The following is a 21,521-nucleotide window of genomic DNA, read 5'->3' as shown; positions in this document are numbered from 1 at the left end:
ATAATCAGCAACTGATCATTTATCGCTAGCAGCTATTTCATAGTGATTTTCACTACCGTTTAAAACCGACAAATAAAGATGTCATCTACATTGACTAAATATTTCTCGCCATTTGTGAATCACGAAGAAGAACTGTGTCTCTTGCAGATTTTTAAACCATTCTATGTTTTACTTTCCGCTCTCGGATTATTTCCACAATCCATAACATTTCCTGATGGAACTTACAAAACTAATGTGGAAATTAAAAACAGCACAATCAATTCCGGATGCACAATATTTATATTTGTTCTTATTCACAGCTTTTTCGTTTTTCATTTACAAGAATTGAATATCTCTAGTAAAGACAATGTCATGACGGAAAACAAAATGATTTTGATAAGCTACACCGTCGCCTTAGTTATGCAAATATTATTTTGTTCAGTTTCCTATTTTAGAGTCATTTGTGATAGACAAATATATATTGACGTTTTGAACGAGTTGGCGGACTGTTGGGAAAGATCAGCGATGGGCAAGAGGAGGCTAATTCTTGGAAGATTACGAGTACACGTCAACTGTGTAATTCTGGTGACTGTGTTCATAAGTTTTCTTTTAACGATGCTTCCTACATATATTGAAATAAACTTAACCATCTGGAAGATAATATTAACAGCCCTGACGTTTCATCTGCCTGAGCTGGTACAGATTGGAATGCTGACATTCTATTTCGTATTGGTGTTGATGATCGTGGCGCTGTTGAAAAATATTGAAGAGGAGTTAATATTAATTTTGCAACTGACAAAAAACAATTATAATGATACTGTTGAAGTTGATATGAGGATGGATATGAGTGAGGTGATGAAGGTGTATGTAAAAACGCTGGGGTTGAAGCGACAGGTGAACGCAGCGTTCCAGGCGCCGATCCTGGTAGCTCTAGCGTCCAGCTTCCTAGAGATAGTGATCGTGCCGCACTTGATGTACCACGGTCTCGCCTTCCAGACTAATTTCTCCACCCAAGAAATTATCACTTGCAGCACCTGGTTTTTAACACGCTTTTATTAGGTCGTCGTGTATGTAACTAACTATGTAATGGAATCTGCGGAGGCTAATTTAACCATCTTCCAAGGATCGTAGCGTAATGAAAATTGGCAGCTGTATGTAGTTCTGATGACAATACAATAATATGATACTGTTGAACTGATCTGATGATGGAGCCGGAAGATATGAACTGGAACTACATGATGGAACATCGTATCATAGCTGTTTTTGGGTTTCTTAGAAAAGTCTTGTAATGAACTTTGACTACGATTAGGTTTCAAGGTCTGATGATGGAGCCGGAAGATATGAACTGGAACTACATGATGGAACATCGTATCATAGCTGTTTTTGGGTTTCTTAGAAAAGTCTTGTAATGAACTTTGACTACGATTAGGTTTCAAGGTCTGATGATGGAGCCGGAAGATATGAACTGGAACTACATGATGGAACATCGTATCATAGCTGTTTTTGGGTTTCTTAGAAAAGTCTTGTAATAAACTTTGACTACGATTAGGTTTCAAGGTCTGATGATGGAGCCGGAAGATATGAACTGGAACTACATGATGGAACATCGTATCATAGCAGTTTTTGGGTTTCTTAGAAAAGTTTTGTAATGAACTTTGACTACGATTAGGTTTCAAGGTCTGATGATGAAGCTGGAAGATATGACCTGGAACTACATGATGGAACATCGTATCATAGCTGTTTTTGGGTTTCTTAGAAAAGTCTTGTAATAAACTTTGACTACGATTAGGTTTCAAGGTCTTATGATGAAGCTGGAAGATATGACCTGGAACTACATGATGGAACATCGTATCATAGCTGTTTTTTGGGTTTCTTAGAAAAGTATTGTAATGAACTTTGACTACGATTAGGTTTCAAGGTCTGATGATGGAGCCGGAAGATATGAACTGGAACTACATGATGGAACTTCGTATCATAGCTGTTTTCTGGTTTCTTAGAAAAGTCTTATAATGAACTTTGACCACGACTAGGTTTCAAGGTCTGATAATGAAGCCCGAAGATTGGCACTGGCATTCCATGATGGCATATCGTATCATAGTTGTGTTTGCGCTGGTGAGAAAGGCCACGTAATGAACTTTGAACGTTACGTTTTCAACGTTATAACAAACCTATTATTGACCGAAGCGAAGCGAGGCCTAAGTTAGGTTAGGGTTTTCTTGCGACCCTTATGAGCGGAAAAAGGAAAGACCGAATAAGTATCTAAACTAAGTCAGGTAAGGGTCTTTTTTGTGACCCTTAAATATGTAGCCCAGGTCGCGGGCTAGCGTCCACATGCTTACAAAAGAAAAATTGATAACAAAAGCAAAATGGGGGGTTGGGGCGAAGCCCCCCGCAAACAAGAAAGATCAACGTAGTGTGTAAAATAAGTTGGGCTAGGGTTTTTTTCTGACCCTTAAGAGCAAAAGTAAGAGGGGCTCGGGGGGCGAAGCCCCCCGCATAAAAGAAAGATCAATGTAATATTTAAAATAAGTTGGGTTAGGGTTTTCTTGTGACCCTTAAGAGGAAAAAAAGGGGGTCTCGGGGGGCGAAGCCCCCGGCATAAAAAGAAGATCAATGTAATTTTTAAAATAAGTTTTCTTGAGACCCTTAAGAGCAAAAGTAAGGGGGGCTCGGGGGGCGAAGCCCCCCGCATAAAAGAAAGATCAACGTAATATTTAAAACAAGTTGGGTTAGGGTTTTCTTGTGACCCTTAAGTGCAAAAGTAAGGGGGGCTCGGGGGGCGAAACCCTCCGCATAAAAGAAAGATCAACGTAATATTTAAAATAAGTTGGGTTAGGGTTTTCTTGTGACCCTTACGAGCAAATAAAGGGGGGCTCGGGGGGCGAAGCCCCCCGCAAAAAAAAGGATCAACGTGGTATGTAAAATAAGTTGGGTTAGGGTTTTCTTGTGACCCTGAAGAATAAAACCAAGGGGGGTTCGGGGGGCGAAGCCCCCCGCAAAAAAAATATCAACGTAGTATTCAAAATTACACTGTTTACCGTAGACCAATTCGAAAGGGGTGAACTTTGTTTCAGAATGTACTGATGTGTTGTAAGCGAAACTCCAAAATGGAAGCCATTCGCCCCAAGCTTCGGGGTGATTATCGGTATTCAAAATAAGTTGGTTTAGGGTTTTCTTGTGACCCTTAAGAGTAAATAAACAAAAGGGGGGCTCGGGGGGCGAAGCCCCCCGCATAAAAGAAAGATCAACGTAGTATTTAAAATAAGTTGGGTTAGGGTTTTCTTGTGACCCTTAAGTGCAAAAGTAAGGGGGGCTCGGGGGGCGAAGCCCCGCATAAAAGAAAGATCAACGTAATATTTAAAATAAGTTGGGTTAGTGTTTTTTTGTGACCTTTAAGAGCAAAGAAAGGGGGGCTCGGGCGGCGAAGCCCCCCGCATAAAAGAAAGATCAATGTAATATTTAAAATAAGTTGGGTTAGGGCTTGTAACCCTTAAGAGCAAAAGTAAGGGGGGCTCGGGGGGCGAAGCCCCCCGCATAAAAGAAAGATCAACGTAATATTTAAAATAAGTTGGGTTAGGGTTTTCTTGTGACCCTTAAGAGCAAAGAAAGGGGGGTTCGGGGGGCGAAGCCCCCGCAAAAAAAATATCAACGTAGTATTCAAAATAAGTTGGTTTAGGGTTTTCTTGTGACCCTCAAGAGTAAATAAACAAAAGGGGGGCTCGGGGGGCGAAGCCCCCCACATAAAAGAAAGATCAACGTAGTATTTAAAATAAGTTGGGTTAGGGTTTTCTTGTGACCCTTAAGAGCAAAAGTAAGGGGGGCTCGGGGGGCGAAGCCCCCCGCAAAAAAAAGGATCAACGTGGTATGTAAAGTAAGTTGGGTTAGGGTTTTCTTGTGACCCTGAAGAATAAAATAAAGGGGGGTTCGGGGGGCGAAGCCCCCGCAAAAAAAATATCAACGTAGTATTCAAAATAAGTTGGTTTAGGGTTTTCTTGTGACCCTTAAGAGTAAATAAACAAAAGGGGCTCGGGGGCGAAGCCCCCGCATAAAAGAAAGATCAACGTAGTATTTAAAATAAGTTGGGTTAGGGTTTTCTTGTGACCCTTAAGTGCAAAAGTAAGGGGGCTCGGGGGGCGAAACCCCCCGCATAAAAGAAAGATCAACGTAATATTTAAAATAAGTTGGGTTAGGGCTTGTGACCCTTAAGAGCAAAAGTAAGGGGGGCTCGGGGGGCGAAGCCCCCCGCATAAAAAAAAGATCAACGTAATATTTAAAATAAATTAGGTTAGGGTTTTCTTGTGACCCTTAAGTGCAAAAGTAAGGGGGCTCGGGGGGCGAAGCCACCCGCATAAAAGAAAGATCAACGTAATATTTAAAATAAGTTGGGTTAGGGTTTTCTTGTGACCCTTAAGAGCAAAGAAAGGGGGGTTCGGGGGGCGAAGCCCCCCGCAAAAAAAAATATCAACGTAGTATTCAAAATAAGTTGGTTTAGGGTTTTCTTGTGACCCTCTAGAGTAAATAAACAAAAGGGGGCTCGGGGGCGAAGCCCCCCGCATAAAAGAAAGATCAACGTAGTATTTAAAATAAGTTGGGTTAGGGTTTTCTTGTGAGCCTTAAGCGCAAAAGGGGGGCTCGGGGGGCGAAGCCCCCCGCATAAAAGAAAGATCAACGTAATATTTAAAATAAGTTGGGTTAGGGTTTTCTTGTGACCCTTAAAAGCAAAAGTAAGGGGGGCTCGTGGGGCGAAGCCCCCCGCTTAAAAAAAAGATCAACGTAATATTTAAAATAAATTAGGTTAGGGTTTTCTTGTGACCCTTAAGTACAAAAGTAAGGGGGGCTCGGGGGGCGAAGCCCCCGCATAAAAGGAAGATCAATGTAATATTTAAAATAAGTTGGGTTAGGGCTTGTGACCCTTAAGAGCAAAAGGGGCTCGGGGGCGAAGCCCCCGCATAAAAGAAAGATCAACGTAATATTTAAAATAAGTTGGGTTAGGGTTTTCTTGTGACCCTTAAGAGCAAAGAAAGGGGGTTCGGGGGCGAAGCCCCCCGCAAAAAAAATATCAACGTAGTATTCAAAATAAGTTGGTTTAGGGTTTTCTTGTGACCCTCAAGAGTAAATAAACAAAAAAGGGGCTCGGGGGCGAAGCCCCCCGCATAAAAGAAAGATCAACGTAGTATTTAAAATAAGTTGGGTTAGGGTTTTCTTGTGAGCCTTAAGTGCAAAAGTAAGGGGGGCTCGGGGGGCGAAGCCCCCCGCATAAAAGAAAGATCAACGTAATATTTAAAATAAGTTGGGTTAGGGTTTTCTTGTGACCCTTAAGAGCAAAGAAAAGGGGCTCGGGGGCGAAGCCCCCCGCATAAAAGAAAGATCAATGTAATATTTAAAATAAGTTGGGTTAGGGCTTTCTTGTGACCCTTAAGAGCAAAAGTAAGGGGGGCAAAAGTAAGGGCTTTATCAACGAAAAATTTCACGCCACGCCGCGACTGCTAAGCACGTCGCGAAGGTCTACAGATCCCAGAGCCACTATCAGTCTTTTAGTTGCTTAGCAAACTGTCGCGTCCACGTTCCATTTCCAGGTTCAACCCCACGCAAATATACTAGAGAGCGACTGAGAAAATTCAACCTTTTGTCTTTTTCCTACTCTGTAAGATGAAATCCTTAAGTTCTGTGTTGCATTAAACTTCAAATTAGCGCAGCACTATGAAAAATTTTTGAAATGAATGACTTTATTGCGATAAACTTGGTACCTATACATCAGGTGGTATTAATTCTTATTAAGTAGCAATACGTGTTAAGCCACAAATGGCTTGCGAAATTCGCCTACTTGAAATAATATTTTTGTTTAAATTTTAAATATATTTCATTATTAACGACTAAAAAGTATAAAATAAATTTATAGTTTAAAAAACTCTAGATAAACACGCTTTTATAAATGCACGTAAAAGCCAAAAATAAATTATGGATCGTTCAAGTTGTCTCTATTGCTGGGATGAAGAGTAAACTATGTGCTTTTAATTATAATATTTGATTGTAAAAGCGTGGGGCGCTGTAACAGGAAAAACTTTTGTATAACTTGCTGCGAAATCAAGTTAAGCTATATTACGAGAAGCAGTTTACACAGATTGGCGCGCTAACTGGACTTGCAGCACGACTGCAGCGCCCCACGCTTTTACAATCAAATATTATAATTAAAAGCACATAGTTTACTCTTCATCCCAGCAATAGAGACAACTTGAACGATCCATAATTTATTTTTGGCTTTTACGTGCATTTATAAAAGCGTGTTTATCTAGAGTTTTTTAAACTATAAATTTATTTAATCAGTTACTCAAAATATATGCCTTGGCGCGCTCAGGCGAACTTTTGAAGTCGCAAGTCAGTATTGTAACTGTGATATTTATTGGTCGAGTTTAATGAAAGAAATTAAAGTATAATGAAAACTTTCCTTTTCAGGTCAACGAAATAGGCCGCACTATTCATAACATTCCGATACGGGGTGGTCTAGATTCGAAAGTTCTTTTAGAAGTGAGTAGGTACCTCTTACTTCAGTTTATTATATGTGCTTTAACGTACAGACTCATCATCCTCCTTGCAATATCCCGGCATCTGCCACGGCTCATGGGACTAGGTTTTACGAAAGCAACTGCCATCTGACCTTCCAACCCGAAGGGTAACTAGGCCTTATTGGAATTAGTCCGGTTTCTTCACGATGTTTTTCCTTCACTGAAAAGCGACTGGCAAATATCAAATGACATTTCGCACATAAGTTCTGAAAAGATCATTGGTACGAGCCGGGTTCGAACCCGCGATCTCCGGATCGAAAGTCTACTATTAATACCTATTGTCTTGATAGTCAACCCATGTCTTGATCAGGTGCAGCATTTCTCATCGTTGATGACTTATCAGGATTCAACAATAACTATCTATGGCTACTTTCCACTGGATGCAACTCTCTTATTTAATGTAAGTTAAAAAAAATAGATTAATTAGAGGTTTTTTATTTATACGGAATGATGTTGCGGTTATCAGTTCCTTTTTTCACTTGCGTTTTAGATAAAAATTTTCCTCCTCATACAGCGTGTGTATTCCATACGGGCGAATATCTTAATAACGATTAGTATCGGACCTAAAGAGCCTGACTACATGTTTTTTTTAAATAGATGAGAATTTTCTTTTCATACATAATAATTCAGCACGCAATGTATTACGTCCACACCAATTAGCGTACCTCCTAAACGTCATTACGACATGACGTTTATCACGTTTATGTCATGTAAAATTAAGTTGGACGGCGTACATTGCTGCTTGGTCAGACTAAAGAAATTAGTTAGTACTCTTAATTAATAACACTTTTTAACAAAATTATTATCCTATACGATTCGTATAATCAGATACTATAACATCATACATTATTCGCCCGTATGGAATCCACACGCTGTATATCTTTCCAACTCGTTTTTGTCTGATTAAATCAAAATCGTAAAATATGACCCGTTTATGTATGTTTTCAGATGATGGCATCAGCTGCGATGTATTTAGTGATTTTGGTACAGTTTGACAAACCTGAATAAGTTTTAGAACTTTTAGATGAATTGTGCCCAAACTTCGTAAATTCAACCAAAATAAATGATCAAATAGGTACTTAATGGATATAATGGTGGTCAAAATGGCATTACCTAATCAGAAACTAAATATAAGCAGAAACGTCTAGTTAATGCGTATCACGATATTATCATTGTACCTATATCACGATTTGAACAAAAAAACTTGCGATTTTCATTTTACGCAATACTATTGCACGTGATTGTACTTAATCCATTCTAAACTATAATCCACTAATTGTTATAGAAGATACTCGTCAAAGTGTTATAGCTGTTCAATAAAAACAAATACATAAAACACGTATTTTCAATCTCATTTGCACATTGAATCATTTACTTTCAGTATCTCGTTTCGCTGCACTATGACTGCTAAAAACATGTTTGCTACATTAAAAAAATATTTCTCTCCAGTTGTTAATCAGAGTGAGGAGCTGAGTATTCTCCAGATTTTTAAACCTGTCTACGTTCTGCTCTCCATGCTCGGCTTATTTCCTAATGATGGACAACACTCCACTTTACCTGTCAAACGCAGCTATAATAATACATTTCATACCATATTCATGATTATTTTAATTCACAGCTTATATATTTCTCATTTAATAGAATTGTACTTCTCTAGTAAACACTACTCCGTTACGCAAAGCAATATGACATTTAGAAACTACGTTTTTGACCTATCTTTCCAAGTGTTGTCCTGCTCAGTTTCATACTTCCATGTCATTCGAGACAGAAATTTGTATATAAGGATGCTAAGAGATATAACTGCTTGCTGGGACAGGATAGCAATGGGCAGGAGGACAGAGATTCTCGGCCGACTACGTGTTCAGATGTGTGCTATTCTCAGCTCCGTTTTGATTTTTCCTCTGCTATTGATTGTCACATACAATGGCTCTATTAGCGTTTGGAAGAAGGTATTGGTGACTGTAACTTTTATTTTACCTGAACTTATACAGTTTGCAATGATATCATTTTATTTGATAATGATTCTGATGATAGTCGCGCTTCTGAAGAATATTGAAGAGGAGATTACAATCTTAGATCTAATAAATAATACAACGGTTGGAGTAAGATCGGGCATGAGCCTATTCAAGATAAAGAATGTATACGTGAAGACGCTAAAGATGAAGCGGCGGGTGGTCGCGGCGCTCCAGGCACCGCTGCTGGTGACGATGGCGGTGACCTTCCACGAGCTGGAGGGGCTGCCCCACATGATATGCCATGGTCGAGTCTATGTGCAGAGCTTCTCTTTGAATAATACTATTGAACTCAGTCTATGGAGCTTCATGCAACTGCTAAAAATATCTGAATTGTTCTAAATTGAAAGCACAGTAAAAGTGACACAAAAGAATAATGAGAGCACTCGATGCGATACGTGTTGTTCGCAATAAATATTGTAATAAAAAAGTTATTCGTACTTATAAACTCATTTCCAATATTAATAGCACTGCATTGCGTTGCGGGTTGACATTATCCGCCATACGGATACGCCAAATCGCCAAGTGTAAGTAATATACATATTTAGGTGTAAGAAACCGGCCAAGTGCGATATGTAGAGGTTACAGAGGCACACAGAGGTAAGCGTCATTCTTAACTACCTACATATTCCAAATTACAAATCGATAGCGTAAGGCCGTTTTCACATTATCCGATCCGATATCGGATGTCGGAAGGATTTCAATGGAAAAAATTCAAGATGGCGCCTGTAATGTATGGGATATCGGTCCGACATCCGATATCGGATCGGATAATGTGAAAACGCACTAAGTCAGCAGTCTTCGAAAAGTTTGTACAAAAATTAAGGAAAAAGTAAAATTTGTTTTTATTATTCCTAATTTGTTACCAAGATTTTTTTGATGAATTGAGATTTTAGTAAGTTTTATTTCGTCATTAAGGTTCTCTAGTATCTATATTTTCTTACTTATAACAATCATCCTTTAGTTATATATCTTACGAAAGTCGACTTATATTACTAAATGTTGGTAACCGAATAGGATCAATTAAAATTTGCTGTCGTGGCTATGTACAAAGTATTCGGGAACTACTCAAGTAGTTCTCTGTCGAGATATTTAGCAACTGATGTAATGTAACATACGGACAGAGTCGCGCGTAATGAATGTTTTTTGGGACGGAAGTTCCATCCCAAAAAATAATCATTACGCGCGACTCTGTCCCGGAACCCTAAAAATATCATGATGACAATAATTAATAAACTTGAGTTTAGATTGGCATTTTCTATGAACGAATGTGAGAGGCTACTTAGAACGAAAAAGCTTTATGTATATCTAGGAAAACTTGCTACAGTAAGTACCCACCATTTAGGAACTCCACGCGCTAATTAACTAATAAGAGTATGAGTATTGAGTAGTAGCAATTAATATGGACATATAACCACTCTGAGTGATTGAAGTAAAGTGGGGAAATTAGGTCAGTAATTTGAAACAGTACGAGACAAACATTAAAACACGGATATTTTTTTTATAGTAATTAATATAATTTTCAAGGCCCGTAGACCCTTAGTCAATCGCTTACGCTCCATATTGAACGATAAGCAACTGTCTTTACTTGTGCTATTATGTGCTTCCATATCAGTATGACAGAGACAGTTGCGCCAGCTTTGCTTCTGTAATTCAAGGCAAATAAGATTATATGTAGAAGTAAAACAAATATTTGATACTTACAATAAGGATGATTGTGAAGATTTTGGGTATTTAACAGTCATTTAAGTACATAGGTATATGAGGAATACTTGCTTAGGATAAACACATTCAAGATTATATAAATATCTACAGGTATATCACTATTCCCGCTGTTTCCAATTACCCCACTCTCCCCTAATCGCTCACTATTCTGATGACCAATGCTTTCACATGTGCCAATGAAAATGCTATATTTGTAGGTACTTTTACTGCATTTCCACGCCAATTCTCCGTAATAGTTATTTGTTATACAAGGGGGCAAAGTTGTAGGTATTTTAACGCCGAGTGTGGAATTGAAAAACGAGCAAGTGAAAGGATTCTATAGTTGAACCACGAGCGAAGCGAGTGGTTCGAGAATAGAATCCTGAACTTACGAGTTTTTTAACACACGAGAAGTAAAATACGTTTGCACCCGAGTGTAACACAAAACTTTTCCCCTCACTATTGCGAGGAAATCACAACGCAAAAAATGCATTTATCACTGCTTCCAGTAGTTCCACAGGTGGTAAATCATCATCATCACTAGATTAACTTACTTATATCAATTTTAAAGCAGAAAAAATGACTTTATTCAAGTGATTCAAGGTCAAATTACTTTATCCACTAGTGGATAAAATGCGTTTTTAACCGCTGGTATTGAAGAACAAAACACATGTTTCCGAGCTAGTGAGGGGAAATACAATGTAATAACCGCATCCTGTAGAATAACTTACGGCCCCGTAAGTAATTGCCAAGAGTGGCGCCAAAGAGCATTGAATACGTTTGAGCGTTACGTGGCGCTTAAATTCGGTCACTTTCCCCCCTTCCTTCCCCGTATGGAATTTCACATTCCTAAAGTTAAGCTTCCTTTTCAGACATTCATGTGAAATGCTATCTTTTTGGAGAACATTAAATTTCAACTTTTTTGTGGTATGTTTCAGATGGTCGCCGCTGCAGCGATGTACTTAGTGATCCTTGTACAGTTCTCTGAATAAACACCAATCTTGCGTCACGACTCACGAGTGTGATGCCAAAGGGTTGTACAAAGTTTGCCCACGAAGCACACGGAACATTATCAAATGCGGCAATTCAAATTTTTCTACGGTTATTCAACTTTTCGCGCCAATTGTATTGTCTTTTTCTACTAGTAAAGTACATTCTGCTCATCTCTTACAGCCTTTCACTGTTCGGACATTATTACTACTCTTTGTTGGTCGGACGCACAGCGAACCACGCCACCGTTCCACTTCCACTCGATCGAACAGGCCTCGGACCGGGACCGTATAATGGCCAGTCCGGTACGTACGTCTGTTAGTGCTTTAAAAAAATAAATTCGCATTATGTTGGCAGTAACGTAATAATTGCACCAATATAATGAATCACAAAATCGTTAGGCTGTAAAAATTGGCGCGAAATTCAAATTTTCTAACCTCCGCCCAAACATTTTCAATTTGCATTTTCAAATTGCACAAGAGTGCAATTTCATACAAAATTTAACTTGATGTCTTAGATTAAAATATAGAATAGAATCTAAAATAGGCAAACCCATAACTGATGATTTTGGATAAAATATTTAATAAATTGACGGATTTTATTTAGTTTGATATTTTACAGTATTTATAAGTGTAGTTAGTATTCTATTAATGTTGGAGTTGTAAAAAAAAAATTGTATTTTCACTCGGTGGCAGTTTGTTTAACCTTTCGTGCCTTCGAATTCGAACCCTCACAATGCTTGATTCCACTTCTCGAACTACTCTCTACGCTCGCGGTTCAATATTGGAATCTTGCGCTTGCTCGGGTATTAAAAACAAATAACTATTTATCTCCTATTTTACACTCCGTGCACGACGTTGCGTAATAAATAATGTCTGGCCTAAAATCGTACAGGTTTCTAATTGAGCTATGTAGGAAAACGGTAAATCAAACTAAAAATATACTTTAAGCAACATCAAAATTTTATTGTAATTAGAGCAAACAGTGCATTGACAAAATTAATCTTACTGCATTTTAAAATAAACAAAAAGTACATCTATGCAAATATGAATTCAAAGTGTTCACAATAGTGACAATATTCTATAATAGTTACTCTCGAGATTAATCACAAGAAGTAAAACCAAGACTCACTAAACACAAAAATAAACGACTACGCCCATGTGGGAGTACAATATTTAGTCGGTCTTGGTTGAACAGAACTCCAATCCTTTACTCTGGTAAGTTTTTTCCAACTTGAACAGTGCGGCGGGAGGGCAGGACACACCATTCAATTTAAAAGAAACTCGGGACAGAACCCTCGTCTATGCTTGCGGCTCTCCACACTGCAGCACGAACGACGATGCTGAACAGGTACTAATGTTACAACCTCTATACTTTGCATTAAAATAATGCCCATTTTCACAGGCAAGGGATCCTAACTCCGCAACCGCTAATACCAGTGATATATTCACTCTGACACTAAGTTCTCAGCTTCCCTGCAAAGTTTTCCATCATGCGTTCAAAAGAAAACCTCAGTGACCGGTTTAAAATATAACTAAAACGTTCGCGATCCTGCCACCACTAGAGTCACCTGCGGATCCAACCCTGCACTTTGTAAGAAGTTCTAGTTCAGTTCAAGTAAAGGACCACATCCGGGAGCTTGTTACAAAGCAAAGGCCGGTTCGTCAACAAGACATTACATCACTAGCTGAGAATTCATTTTCCGTTTAATGCTCAGCATGTCCATATCGAAACACACCAGACTAAACCTAACTCTGTTAAGGAAAAATATAATAGGCTTCGCCATGATTACTATAATATAGGTACATTAAAAGCTAAAATTTTGTTTTTTTTTTTTCATTGATAATAACGATCGTTTTAGATATGAATTCAAAAACATGCCTAGAATAATGCTGAATATTAAACTGGAAATATTATAGTCCACACTTTTTTTTACATTTTATACGTATTTTTTATATTTTTTTGTATTTTTTTATTTTTTTTTAAGTAATTTCCACGCTGGGAAAATTACACTAATTCTATGCAAAGTATAGCTTGTATTATGTTATATGACCACTCCATACTTTGTTTCATAAAGTTACGGGCTATGCGATTTACCCTCGCACGTTGGCAGTAGTAGTACAAGTGAGGAGTCACTCGCCGAAGAAAATTGAAACAGAACGACACGTAAACGGAAGATAAATAAAATCACAAGTAAGATACTGCAAACGTGCCAGTTATAAAGCATAGCCCGAAGCGCTGACGGGCGCGGACGGGGGCGCGCCATGTCGAGCGGGAAGTGGTGACGTGGCGAGGCGAGGGAGCACGCGCGGCGCCGGCGCCGGCGCGGCGGTCAGCGGGCCGCGGTCCGCGGGGCCGGCGCCGCGAGCGCGCGCATTCACTTCTTGGTCATGATCTTGAGGTACTCGAGCGCGTTCTGCGCGGCGGAGGCCTGCGCGTCCTTGCTGCTGAGCCCGTTGCCGTAGCACACGGCCACCGGCAGCGTGGACAGCTGCACGAGGCACTGGCAGCGCCCCGTCATCGACTTCTCCTCGATGTCCACGTACGTCACCTCGAACGACTGCTCCGACGCGATCTCCTGCAGGAACTGCACGAAGTTGAAGTCCTTGTTGTTCAGCGGAGTCACCTGCGAAAATAAAAAATACGTTGAGGAAAGGTTCCGTTTTGTGCGGCGAGTTTCGAGCCGAGCGAATACTAACTACAAAGTTAAATGTTTTATATTCATATTCATATTTATTAGTATTAAGCATACATTGTCAACAGACATACGATACATACAGACAGAATACATGCAGACAGTATTTATTTTCTTTAGTTTTTTTGTCAACCGACTTCCAGGTGCATTACTGTATTTGTTTTTATGACATTGTTAACTTACTACCCGATTTTCGTAAACTAACAGGCATTAACCACCCAAAACAATTTGTTAGTACAAATAATCTCAATTTTTATGGTATTATCAACATAAGACAATGAAGCAGCAATAAGGGTCATTTTATCACAATCTATGTTGGAATTGCGCAGATACTGAAAATTGTAATTAAATATTGAGTAGGTATTGAAGACTTTTTTTTAAATAAGTAGTCGTTTACTTTGAGGTGTTCTGATCTGAATGACATCCCTACCATTTACAAGAGGTTAGAATCTCATTGCATGTATTATCAATATTGTATGTTTTTTTTTAACAAAGCTCATCTTTTTCTCTTTTGATTAAAGTGTTTAGTAAAGTATTGAGTAATGTAGGAAGTCGATTGCACGCACACTTATCACATAAACAACGACCAAAATCCCATGCATAATAATGAAAAATCTGGCATACCTGCAACTTGGCCAGGTTGGGGCCGACAGACTGTTTGAGATGCTTGTGAAACTGTGACACCTTGTGGCTGTGACTGGTAGTCAGAGTGGAGATTTTACTGTCTTTCAGGTCGGCGTAGCGGGCGGCCACTCCCTAAAACATAACACGGTTATGAGCTGGGGGGTTACCATGACGTGCTAAAGCCGTTCAGTTTAGGTTGAGAGAGAGGGACGGAGCTATCTAACTGCTATAGCTGTGTCCCTTTCTCCCAACCTAAACTGAACGTCTTTAGTACGTCATGGTAACCCCCCTGACTTCGCGAGAGGACAACAATTGGTAGAGAATTTAAAAGAATTGATATTGTTTTTGTGGCAATGTTGCAAATACTGTGACATAATTTAAAAATTAAATTGTTTGAAGTCTTTTTATTTATTTACTTGTAATGTTTATGCTATTTTATTAGAAGAAGCAAACAGCATAAAAACTGACGGTTTTTATTCCCCCACATTGAAAATGACTATTTCCTGATTCAACAGTATTTAGAAGTTACTGAAAATGAATAGTTGAAAATACATATGATTTGTGTATACCCCAGTAATAAACCAAAGGAATCTGAAGAATTAAAGTAGAATACAGTTCATCAAGGAGACATTACAATGTGATTATGAAAATCAAATAAAGCTACACCAGTTCTAACCTTACACCTCTAACTCCAAAAGATATAAATCCCTCTTAAATTATATAAAGTAACCCCCAATATATGCATTATTGCCAGAAATCTCAACATTATCAATTCTTGTACCTCTCTACCAGTCGCAAATTGTCCCAAGTGAATTCCAAGCTCTGTTTAACAGACTTCAGTGGCCCCTTGTTAGTCTGTCGCCGACCGAAAGATAGTAAAACACCTGGCCAAGTGCTAACCTTATAGCTGAACGACACAAAGGAGCCACTCCATCATGGCTGTTAATCAATTTGGAAAAAGTTTCTGTTGTTAGTTACACTGGGATTAAGACATAAGCTTTTTGAGCAACAATACTTTGAGATTTTTTAAAAAGAGGACACTAAAGTAATATTTATAATGTATACTGAATAACATTTGAAGCAGCGACGCCACATTTCAAATTAAATGTTGCAGGCAGTATAATTTTATGCTTTAAGTATTGTTGCATTTAAAAATGATTATAAAACTTTATTAGAGAATTCTAGTGTTTGTGTACTTTATGTAAATGGTACATATAGATTATTATAAATTTGATTAGATTTGACCACAAGAGTAAAAAAAAAGTAGTCAACACAATATAACACACTCACACAGATTCATGTGCAGTTCTCAGTCAAAGGTACAACTTTGTTGACTGTCTGTGTCTCTGACTAATAAAAACTTGACTGTACCAAGATGTTTAATAGAATAGATGGCTCATTATGATTTAAATAACCGAAAGTCAAGAGTTGTTTTAGCAACAATACTAAAAATTTAACCCATTAATGAGCAAGTCAAATAAATGTAGTCAGCTGCGAAATTGCATGGTAAAAACAATTGTACAGCTTGGCAAAAAAAAAAAAGAGTACAAATGGGACTAATTTTTTTTATCATAGCAACACTTTTCTCACACAAAAGTGACTGAATAGTTGCCACATGTAAAACAGTTTACATAGACGGTGGCCTTATTATTTTGTATTCTTTTTGCTAGGCTGTAGTAAAAAAATCCATGCAATTTTTCAGCTAGTCATATGTGAAATGTGTGTTTACCTCCTCATCGGGCTGGAAGGACTCCGGGGGGTTGTCCTGCAGCGCCTGCCACATCTTGTAGGCGGCCTGGCGCTTGGCGAGCTTCTTGGACTTGCCCGTGCCCACCTCGCGCCGCTTTAGCAGCGTGCAGATGATCGTGAACTGGCGCTCGTGCGGGAGCCCTGTACCAATTGTAAACGTTGGAGACTAGTGGGAAAATTCGGCTTCCAGAAAGCTCCCCTCTAATAAGCATTTGGAACATTGTATATGAACAATTGAACAACTTTGTTCATACTATTTTGTCATTAAATGTATGAATTCTCTGAAATAGAATTAAAATCTAATATTATTTTACAAAACAATTAACTGACAAATCACAAGTACTGTAAACTTTAAACATCAGACAGTAAGCAGATGTTAAGTATCATAAAAGTTGCAGTTCAGAAATCCCATTGACTGTTGAATGATTTCTGTTAGACTAATAAGGGCCGATTGCATCAAACAGTCTGTCACCGTGAAAGCGTTCGTGAAATTTTATTGTATGGCAAGTTCCATAGACATCTACTGCGTGACGATGATATATCCGTCAAATGTGGTTGATGCAACTGGCCCTAAGAGACATAAAATATAACCAATAGCCTCCATGAAATCGTCCTTGCTCATGCGCTCACGTTTGCCTCACCAGAGCAAATTTGTACGGCAACATGGCGGCCCTCGGTCAGCTGTTCAAAATAGTTTGAGCGCCCGGTGTGGACCCAGCTAATGATTATTCGTAAGGATTAATATATGCTGTTCTGACTTAGCCAGCAATTATCTAAAATCCATTTTCATTGCACTGTCTGTAACAGCATTAAGTTAAACATAATTTGAGCGACACTCACGCCTGTTGACATTGTCATCATTCTCCGCATGGTAGGAGGGCGGCGGCCAGAAGCGAGACATGCAGAGCTCCTGCAGCCAGCCGACCGGGTTGCCCATCAGCTTATCCTCGAACGATGACACCACAGCACCACCAGTACTGTAGGAAAGAGATAAAAACATGTGTTAAAGTATGAAAGTAATGTCATGTCAGAGGTCAGTGACCTATGACTTGCAAAGGATGGTATAGGTTAATTTGCCTCAAAACAGTGGCTGTTTGAGATTATTAAGACTGGGGATTTGGCTCTGGGGAAAGTACTTTTCTCAAGTTTCCTATTATCTATCTACTCTACATAACAAACACAAGTGTCATAATAATGTAATGTGCAACTTACGTTTCGGGCACAGTGCCGTTAGCTGGTGGGTCAGCTGGGGCAGCACCAGTCAGCTTGTCCAGCAGAGCCTTGGCTGCTGAATGCTTAGCTTCTTTCTTGGAGCGCCCAGTGCCCATAGCTGTAGACAAAAATATTGATATAGCTCAAGACTCGTAAAAAAAAAAAACTATTATATAGGAGGTTCATGGTCTCAGATTGGATTTACTACAATTTGTTATTGTCTTCTCAATATTGATAAATATTGAAACAGTGAATGGGCAATGGTAGAGATATAACACTCTAAAATTTTCTTGTCAGTGTTTGTTGTCAAGATCAGTTGATTTATTATATATTCAAAGAAATATCTGAGGTACCTATAGTAGCATTTCTAATGTGAAAAAATAAGTTGCTAACAAGCCAAAAGTTAACTATTCTAGCAATCAAATAAATTAAATATTAATAATAATAATAACTCCATGGCCGAATTCGGCCACAGCGACTGCTGTCAGCTCCGGTGCTGTCGCTGATGTGCTCGCAAGCGGCTGACGAAACCAATCTTGGCGATAAATGTTCGCGAAATTAAATATTATTGTTACAATAACCCACAGTACATAGGTAAATGACAAAGCCTGTTGCGGATAGCTTTATTGTTTGTATGTAAGGGCAATGCCTGTTGCTGATTTATGGCTGTACCCTCTTTACGAAACCTGCATGGTGGATATTTGGTTGTAAAGTAATTTGAAAAGATTTGTATTTTAATAAATTAAACAATTCTATACTATTAGTATTTTCCCATAAATAATTTACTCACCAACAAGATCAGCAACAGTCACACGATAACGGAATGTAGGCTCGTGGATCATTCCCTCAATCTGCACCAGTTCATACTTGGGCACCGTTCCTCGGCGAGCCAACAGCTCTTGCAGCACCGAAACTGGAGTCTTCATCGGGAGAGATTCCATTTCCTATTGGAAAATAGATAAGATAAGAATGCTATTAAGTTGACTTGTCAAGTTTACAGCTGAGAATTAAACGATATTAAGAATGCAGTACCTAAGTTCTGATACCCAATCTTATCACCAGGACAATAATTTTAATCCGGAATTTTATCCTATAATTTGGGTAGAAAAGTCTCAGTATATATTACTTTTGTCTGAATATTAAATATATCTTCTTATTATAGCTGGCATCTTGATGATGAAGTAGTACTTGTACAGTGACTGGCAAAAAACGATGGAGAATCGTAAAAGTGGGTAGGGTACTCACTCTCTTAGCGGCTTCGTCTAACGGTAGTCTCTCCAAGTTGTTGGGCGGCTTGGGGCGGTTGTTGTAGCGGCGGCGCGGCCCGTGCTGGGCGTGCTCGCCGTCCGGGCCCGCGCCGTGCACCGGCATCCCGTGCACCACTCCCGGCACTCCGCCGTGCACCACGCCGACCGCTCCCGGGTGCGGGTGAACTACGCCTCCCTCCATCTGCATCGACCGAATCATTACAAACACCGATCACACCACTAATACGGGCATTCACTAGTCGATTTCTAACACTGATACGCCCTAAATACGATCACTTCGTGGCAAAATTACGTTCGTCACATGTGACAAGAACGGCGGCCATTACGGTAGATCAAGATGGCTCCATAATGGCATGCCGGACGGCGGACAGCCGGTAAATTAATAACCCTAAAATTGTTAGAATTTCACAGCTTACCGATGCTAAAATGTATGCTAAGATGAAATCAGATTACTACATGATGATTAATGATGAAAGTACATTTTAAAAGAGAAGATATAAATAGGTTAAGATGATATCGCGTACCTTCATATTATGCTTGGTGCTATTAGAAGAAATGATGGGACGGCGTTAATATTAATAAACTAATGAAAGCCGGTAAATACTGACCATAAAATAAGGAAAAACGAATAACTTCAACGAACAGCCGAACGCTTTGGGGAGCTCTCTGCGCACAGGCGCACACCGATCACCGACCCCGCACACAGATTATCTATAAATACATAGATAAAACATCAATCAAATCTACCACAGCTACTAGAAAATTGGCCGCAGATATGAAATTTTCCGTACGGAATGATAGGTGTGAACAGTGTAGCACTATGAAAGTGTAGAGCGACATCCCGTTTACACCTGTCGTTTCGTACGGAAACTGAATAAAAATTCCGTACGTTTGGGGTTTGGGGCAGCGGACGGAATTACAGGTGCAAGCGAGACAGTACTAGGCATTTGTGTAGCGACGTCCCATTCCTACGGTATTCTGTATGGAAACTGAATGAAAATTTATTGCGTCTTTACTGTAGCCGTACAGTCTGACGTCTCGGTACAGTAGTCTGTTAGGGCCCTCAGTTTGTATTTTGCATCTATGCCACCTGATTTGATCAGATTGGCGATATTTTCCCGTCTGACAATAAAAGTGTGTCAGTGGAAGGCCGGCAACAGACAGTCTGAAAAATTCATAATCTTAACACTTTCGAAACCGGGCTCTACGCGGCGCTACGACATTTTCGCTACATACGGGTTTCCCCATGTAATCGGCTACGCTTCTACGAGCGGTGTGCCCGACAGTCGGGTTCTTGGTAGCGAAAGTGAAAAGATTTGTATGCAAACTGACAGTTCAAACTGACACTGACAGATTGTCATTGACATTGACACATATATTCAAGCTAGGAACATACTACGCGGACGTCCGTCGTAAATCGACCGCGACCGCGACCGATCAGTGTGCACGGAACAAAACATCCAGCGAGCCAGATTTCGATCGGACGTCCATGCGCTCAAGGCCACGGCCACGTCCGTCGACCGATAGTTTGCACGGTTATGTGTATTTCCATTGTCCAGATTCCCGTCCGCGGTCGATTTACGACGGACGTCCGCGTAGTATGTTCCTAGCTTAAGCCGTTACGATCAGCACCATACACCCACAAACTACTAAGAAGATATGCATACACCATACACTACACTGAATACTGACAGGTTGCATACAAATCTTTTGACGTGATAACGTCTAATAAAGCTAGGAACATACTACGCGGACGTCCGTCGTAAAACGACCGCGACCGCGACCTATCAGTGTGCACGGAACAATACATCCAGAGAGCCAGATTTCGATCGGACGTCCGTGCGCTCAAGGCCACGTCCGCGTCCGTCGACCGATAGTTTGCACGGTTATGTGTATTTCCATTGTCCAGATTCCCGTCCGCGGTCGATTTACGACGGACGTCCGCGTAGTGTGTTCCTAGCTTCAAGCTAGGAACATACTACGCGGACGTCCGTCGTAAAACGACCACGACCGCGACCTATCAGTGTGCACGGAACAAAACATCCAGAGAGCCAGATTTCGATCGGACGTCCGTGCGCTCAAGGCCACGTCCGCGTCCGTCGACCGATAGTTTGCACGGTTATGTGTATTTCCATTGTCCAGATCCCCGTCCGCGGTCGATTCACGACGGACGTCCGCGTAGTGTGTTCCTTGCTTTACTCGTTACTACGGACAGCATGCACGAAAAAGATGACGTCATTGTCCCGTTTCCCAAGAGAGCAAAAGCGCCATCTATTGGCGCGCGTAGGAACTAAGCGGCTGATCGATGCGCTCGGTATGGTTGTAGCGTGTGGCCTGAGTAAAGCACCACAGCTGCGACAGATAGCGCGCCCGTGGTCGTTCGATTCATTTATTATTTTTGAGTGTTTGTAATTTAAAAACATGAAAGATTGCATTAAAATAAGCATCTTTTATAGAATGAAGTTGTTTGAAAAACCTACTTATTTAGGAGTTAGAGCAGTACGAAGTTGCGAATTTTCCCATAGTATTTACTAAGGCGCCAGAGACTTAATAAATTTACGATGATTTTTTTTACCAATATAACCTATGTTAATATTGATAAATCATATAGAACACGTTTAAATAAGGATGTTTTGTTATATAAACTTTTTCTTTTCCATTAATATTTACTGAGATATTAGGGTTCTAAGATTAGTAAATGGCACTAGCACTTTAATAAAATTAA

At 39.8% G+C, this 21,521-nt stretch overlaps 3 protein-coding genes across 5 annotated transcripts; 2 read left to right on the top strand and 1 right to left on the bottom strand.

Annotated features, from left to right (window-relative positions):
- Positions 1-78: 78 nt before the first annotated feature.
- On the top strand, positions 79-7,550 carry LOC125230726 (gustatory receptor 8a-like). The gene is made up of 5 exons (XM_048135985.1): positions 79-1,023; positions 6,298-6,354; positions 6,433-6,504; positions 6,853-6,942; positions 7,491-7,550. The coding sequence occupies exons 1-5, from the start codon at positions 79-81 to the stop codon at positions 7,548-7,550; spliced, it is 1,224 nt and encodes a 407-aa protein (XP_047991942.1).
- Positions 7,551-8,250: 700 nt separating this feature from the next.
- LOC125230724 lies at positions 8,251-8,896 on the top strand. Its single transcript, XM_048135984.1, has one exon. The coding sequence runs from the start codon at positions 8,327-8,329 to the stop codon at positions 8,894-8,896; it is 570 nt and encodes a 189-aa protein (XP_047991941.1). The 5' UTR covers positions 8,251-8,326.
- Positions 8,897-12,189: 3,293 nt separating this feature from the next.
- On the bottom strand, positions 12,190-19,561 carry LOC125230086 (interferon-inducible double-stranded RNA-dependent protein kinase activator A homolog). 3 transcript variants are annotated; one of them, XM_048135093.1, is made up of 8 exons: positions 19,405-19,561; positions 18,774-18,977; positions 18,319-18,472; positions 17,529-17,646; positions 17,157-17,293; positions 16,297-16,457; positions 14,568-14,699; positions 12,190-13,874 (listed from the first exon to the last, which is right to left on the bottom strand). In XM_048135093.1, the coding sequence occupies exons 1-8, from the start codon at positions 19,405-19,407 to the stop codon at positions 13,626-13,628; spliced, it is 1,158 nt and encodes a 385-aa protein (XP_047991050.1). In that variant the 5' UTR covers positions 19,408-19,561; the 3' UTR covers positions 12,190-13,625. The 3 variants fall into 3 exon arrangements, with proteins under 3 accessions (XP_047991050.1, XP_047991049.1, XP_047991051.1); XM_048135092.1 differs by having other exon boundaries at positions 19,321-19,471; XM_048135094.1 differs by lacking the exon at positions 14,568-14,699 and having other exon boundaries at positions 19,321-19,472.
- Between the last annotated feature and the right edge of the window lie 1,960 nt (positions 19,562-21,521).

This window comes from Leguminivora glycinivorella, chromosome 10 (assembly GCF_023078275.1).
Source record: "Leguminivora glycinivorella isolate SPB_JAAS2020 chromosome 10, LegGlyc_1.1, whole genome shotgun sequence".
In the NCBI taxonomy this organism is placed as follows: Eukaryota; Metazoa; Arthropoda; class Insecta; order Lepidoptera; family Tortricidae; genus Leguminivora; species Leguminivora glycinivorella.
Note: the sequence above shows the minus strand (reverse complement) of the source record. Positions and strands in the feature narration are given on the sequence as shown.

Coding starts and splice junctions, on each gene's coding strand:
- LOC125230726 (XM_048135985.1), top strand. CDS start 79: ATGTCATCTACATTGACTAAATATTTCTCGCCATTTGTGAATCACGAA. Junction 6,355..6,432: donor GCGAACTTTTGAAGTCGCAA/GTCAGTATTGTA, acceptor TTTCCTTTTCAG/GTCAACGAAATAGGCCGCAC. Junction 6,505..6,852: donor ATTCGAAAGTTCTTTTAGAA/GTGAGTAGGTAC, acceptor TGTCTTGATCAG/GTGCAGCATTTCTCATCGTT.
- LOC125230724 (XM_048135984.1), top strand. CDS start 8,327: ATGCTAAGAGATATAACTGCTTGCTGGGACAGGATAGCAATGGGCAGG.
- LOC125230086 (XM_048135092.1), bottom strand. Junction 18,473..18,773: donor TAGACGAAGCCGCTAAGAGA/GTGAGTACCCTA, acceptor ATTTTCCAATAG/GAAATGGAATCTCTCCCGAT. Junction 17,294..17,528: donor AACGGCACTGTGCCCGAAAC/GTAAGTTGCACA, acceptor TCTTTCCTACAG/TACTGGTGGTGCTGTGGTGT.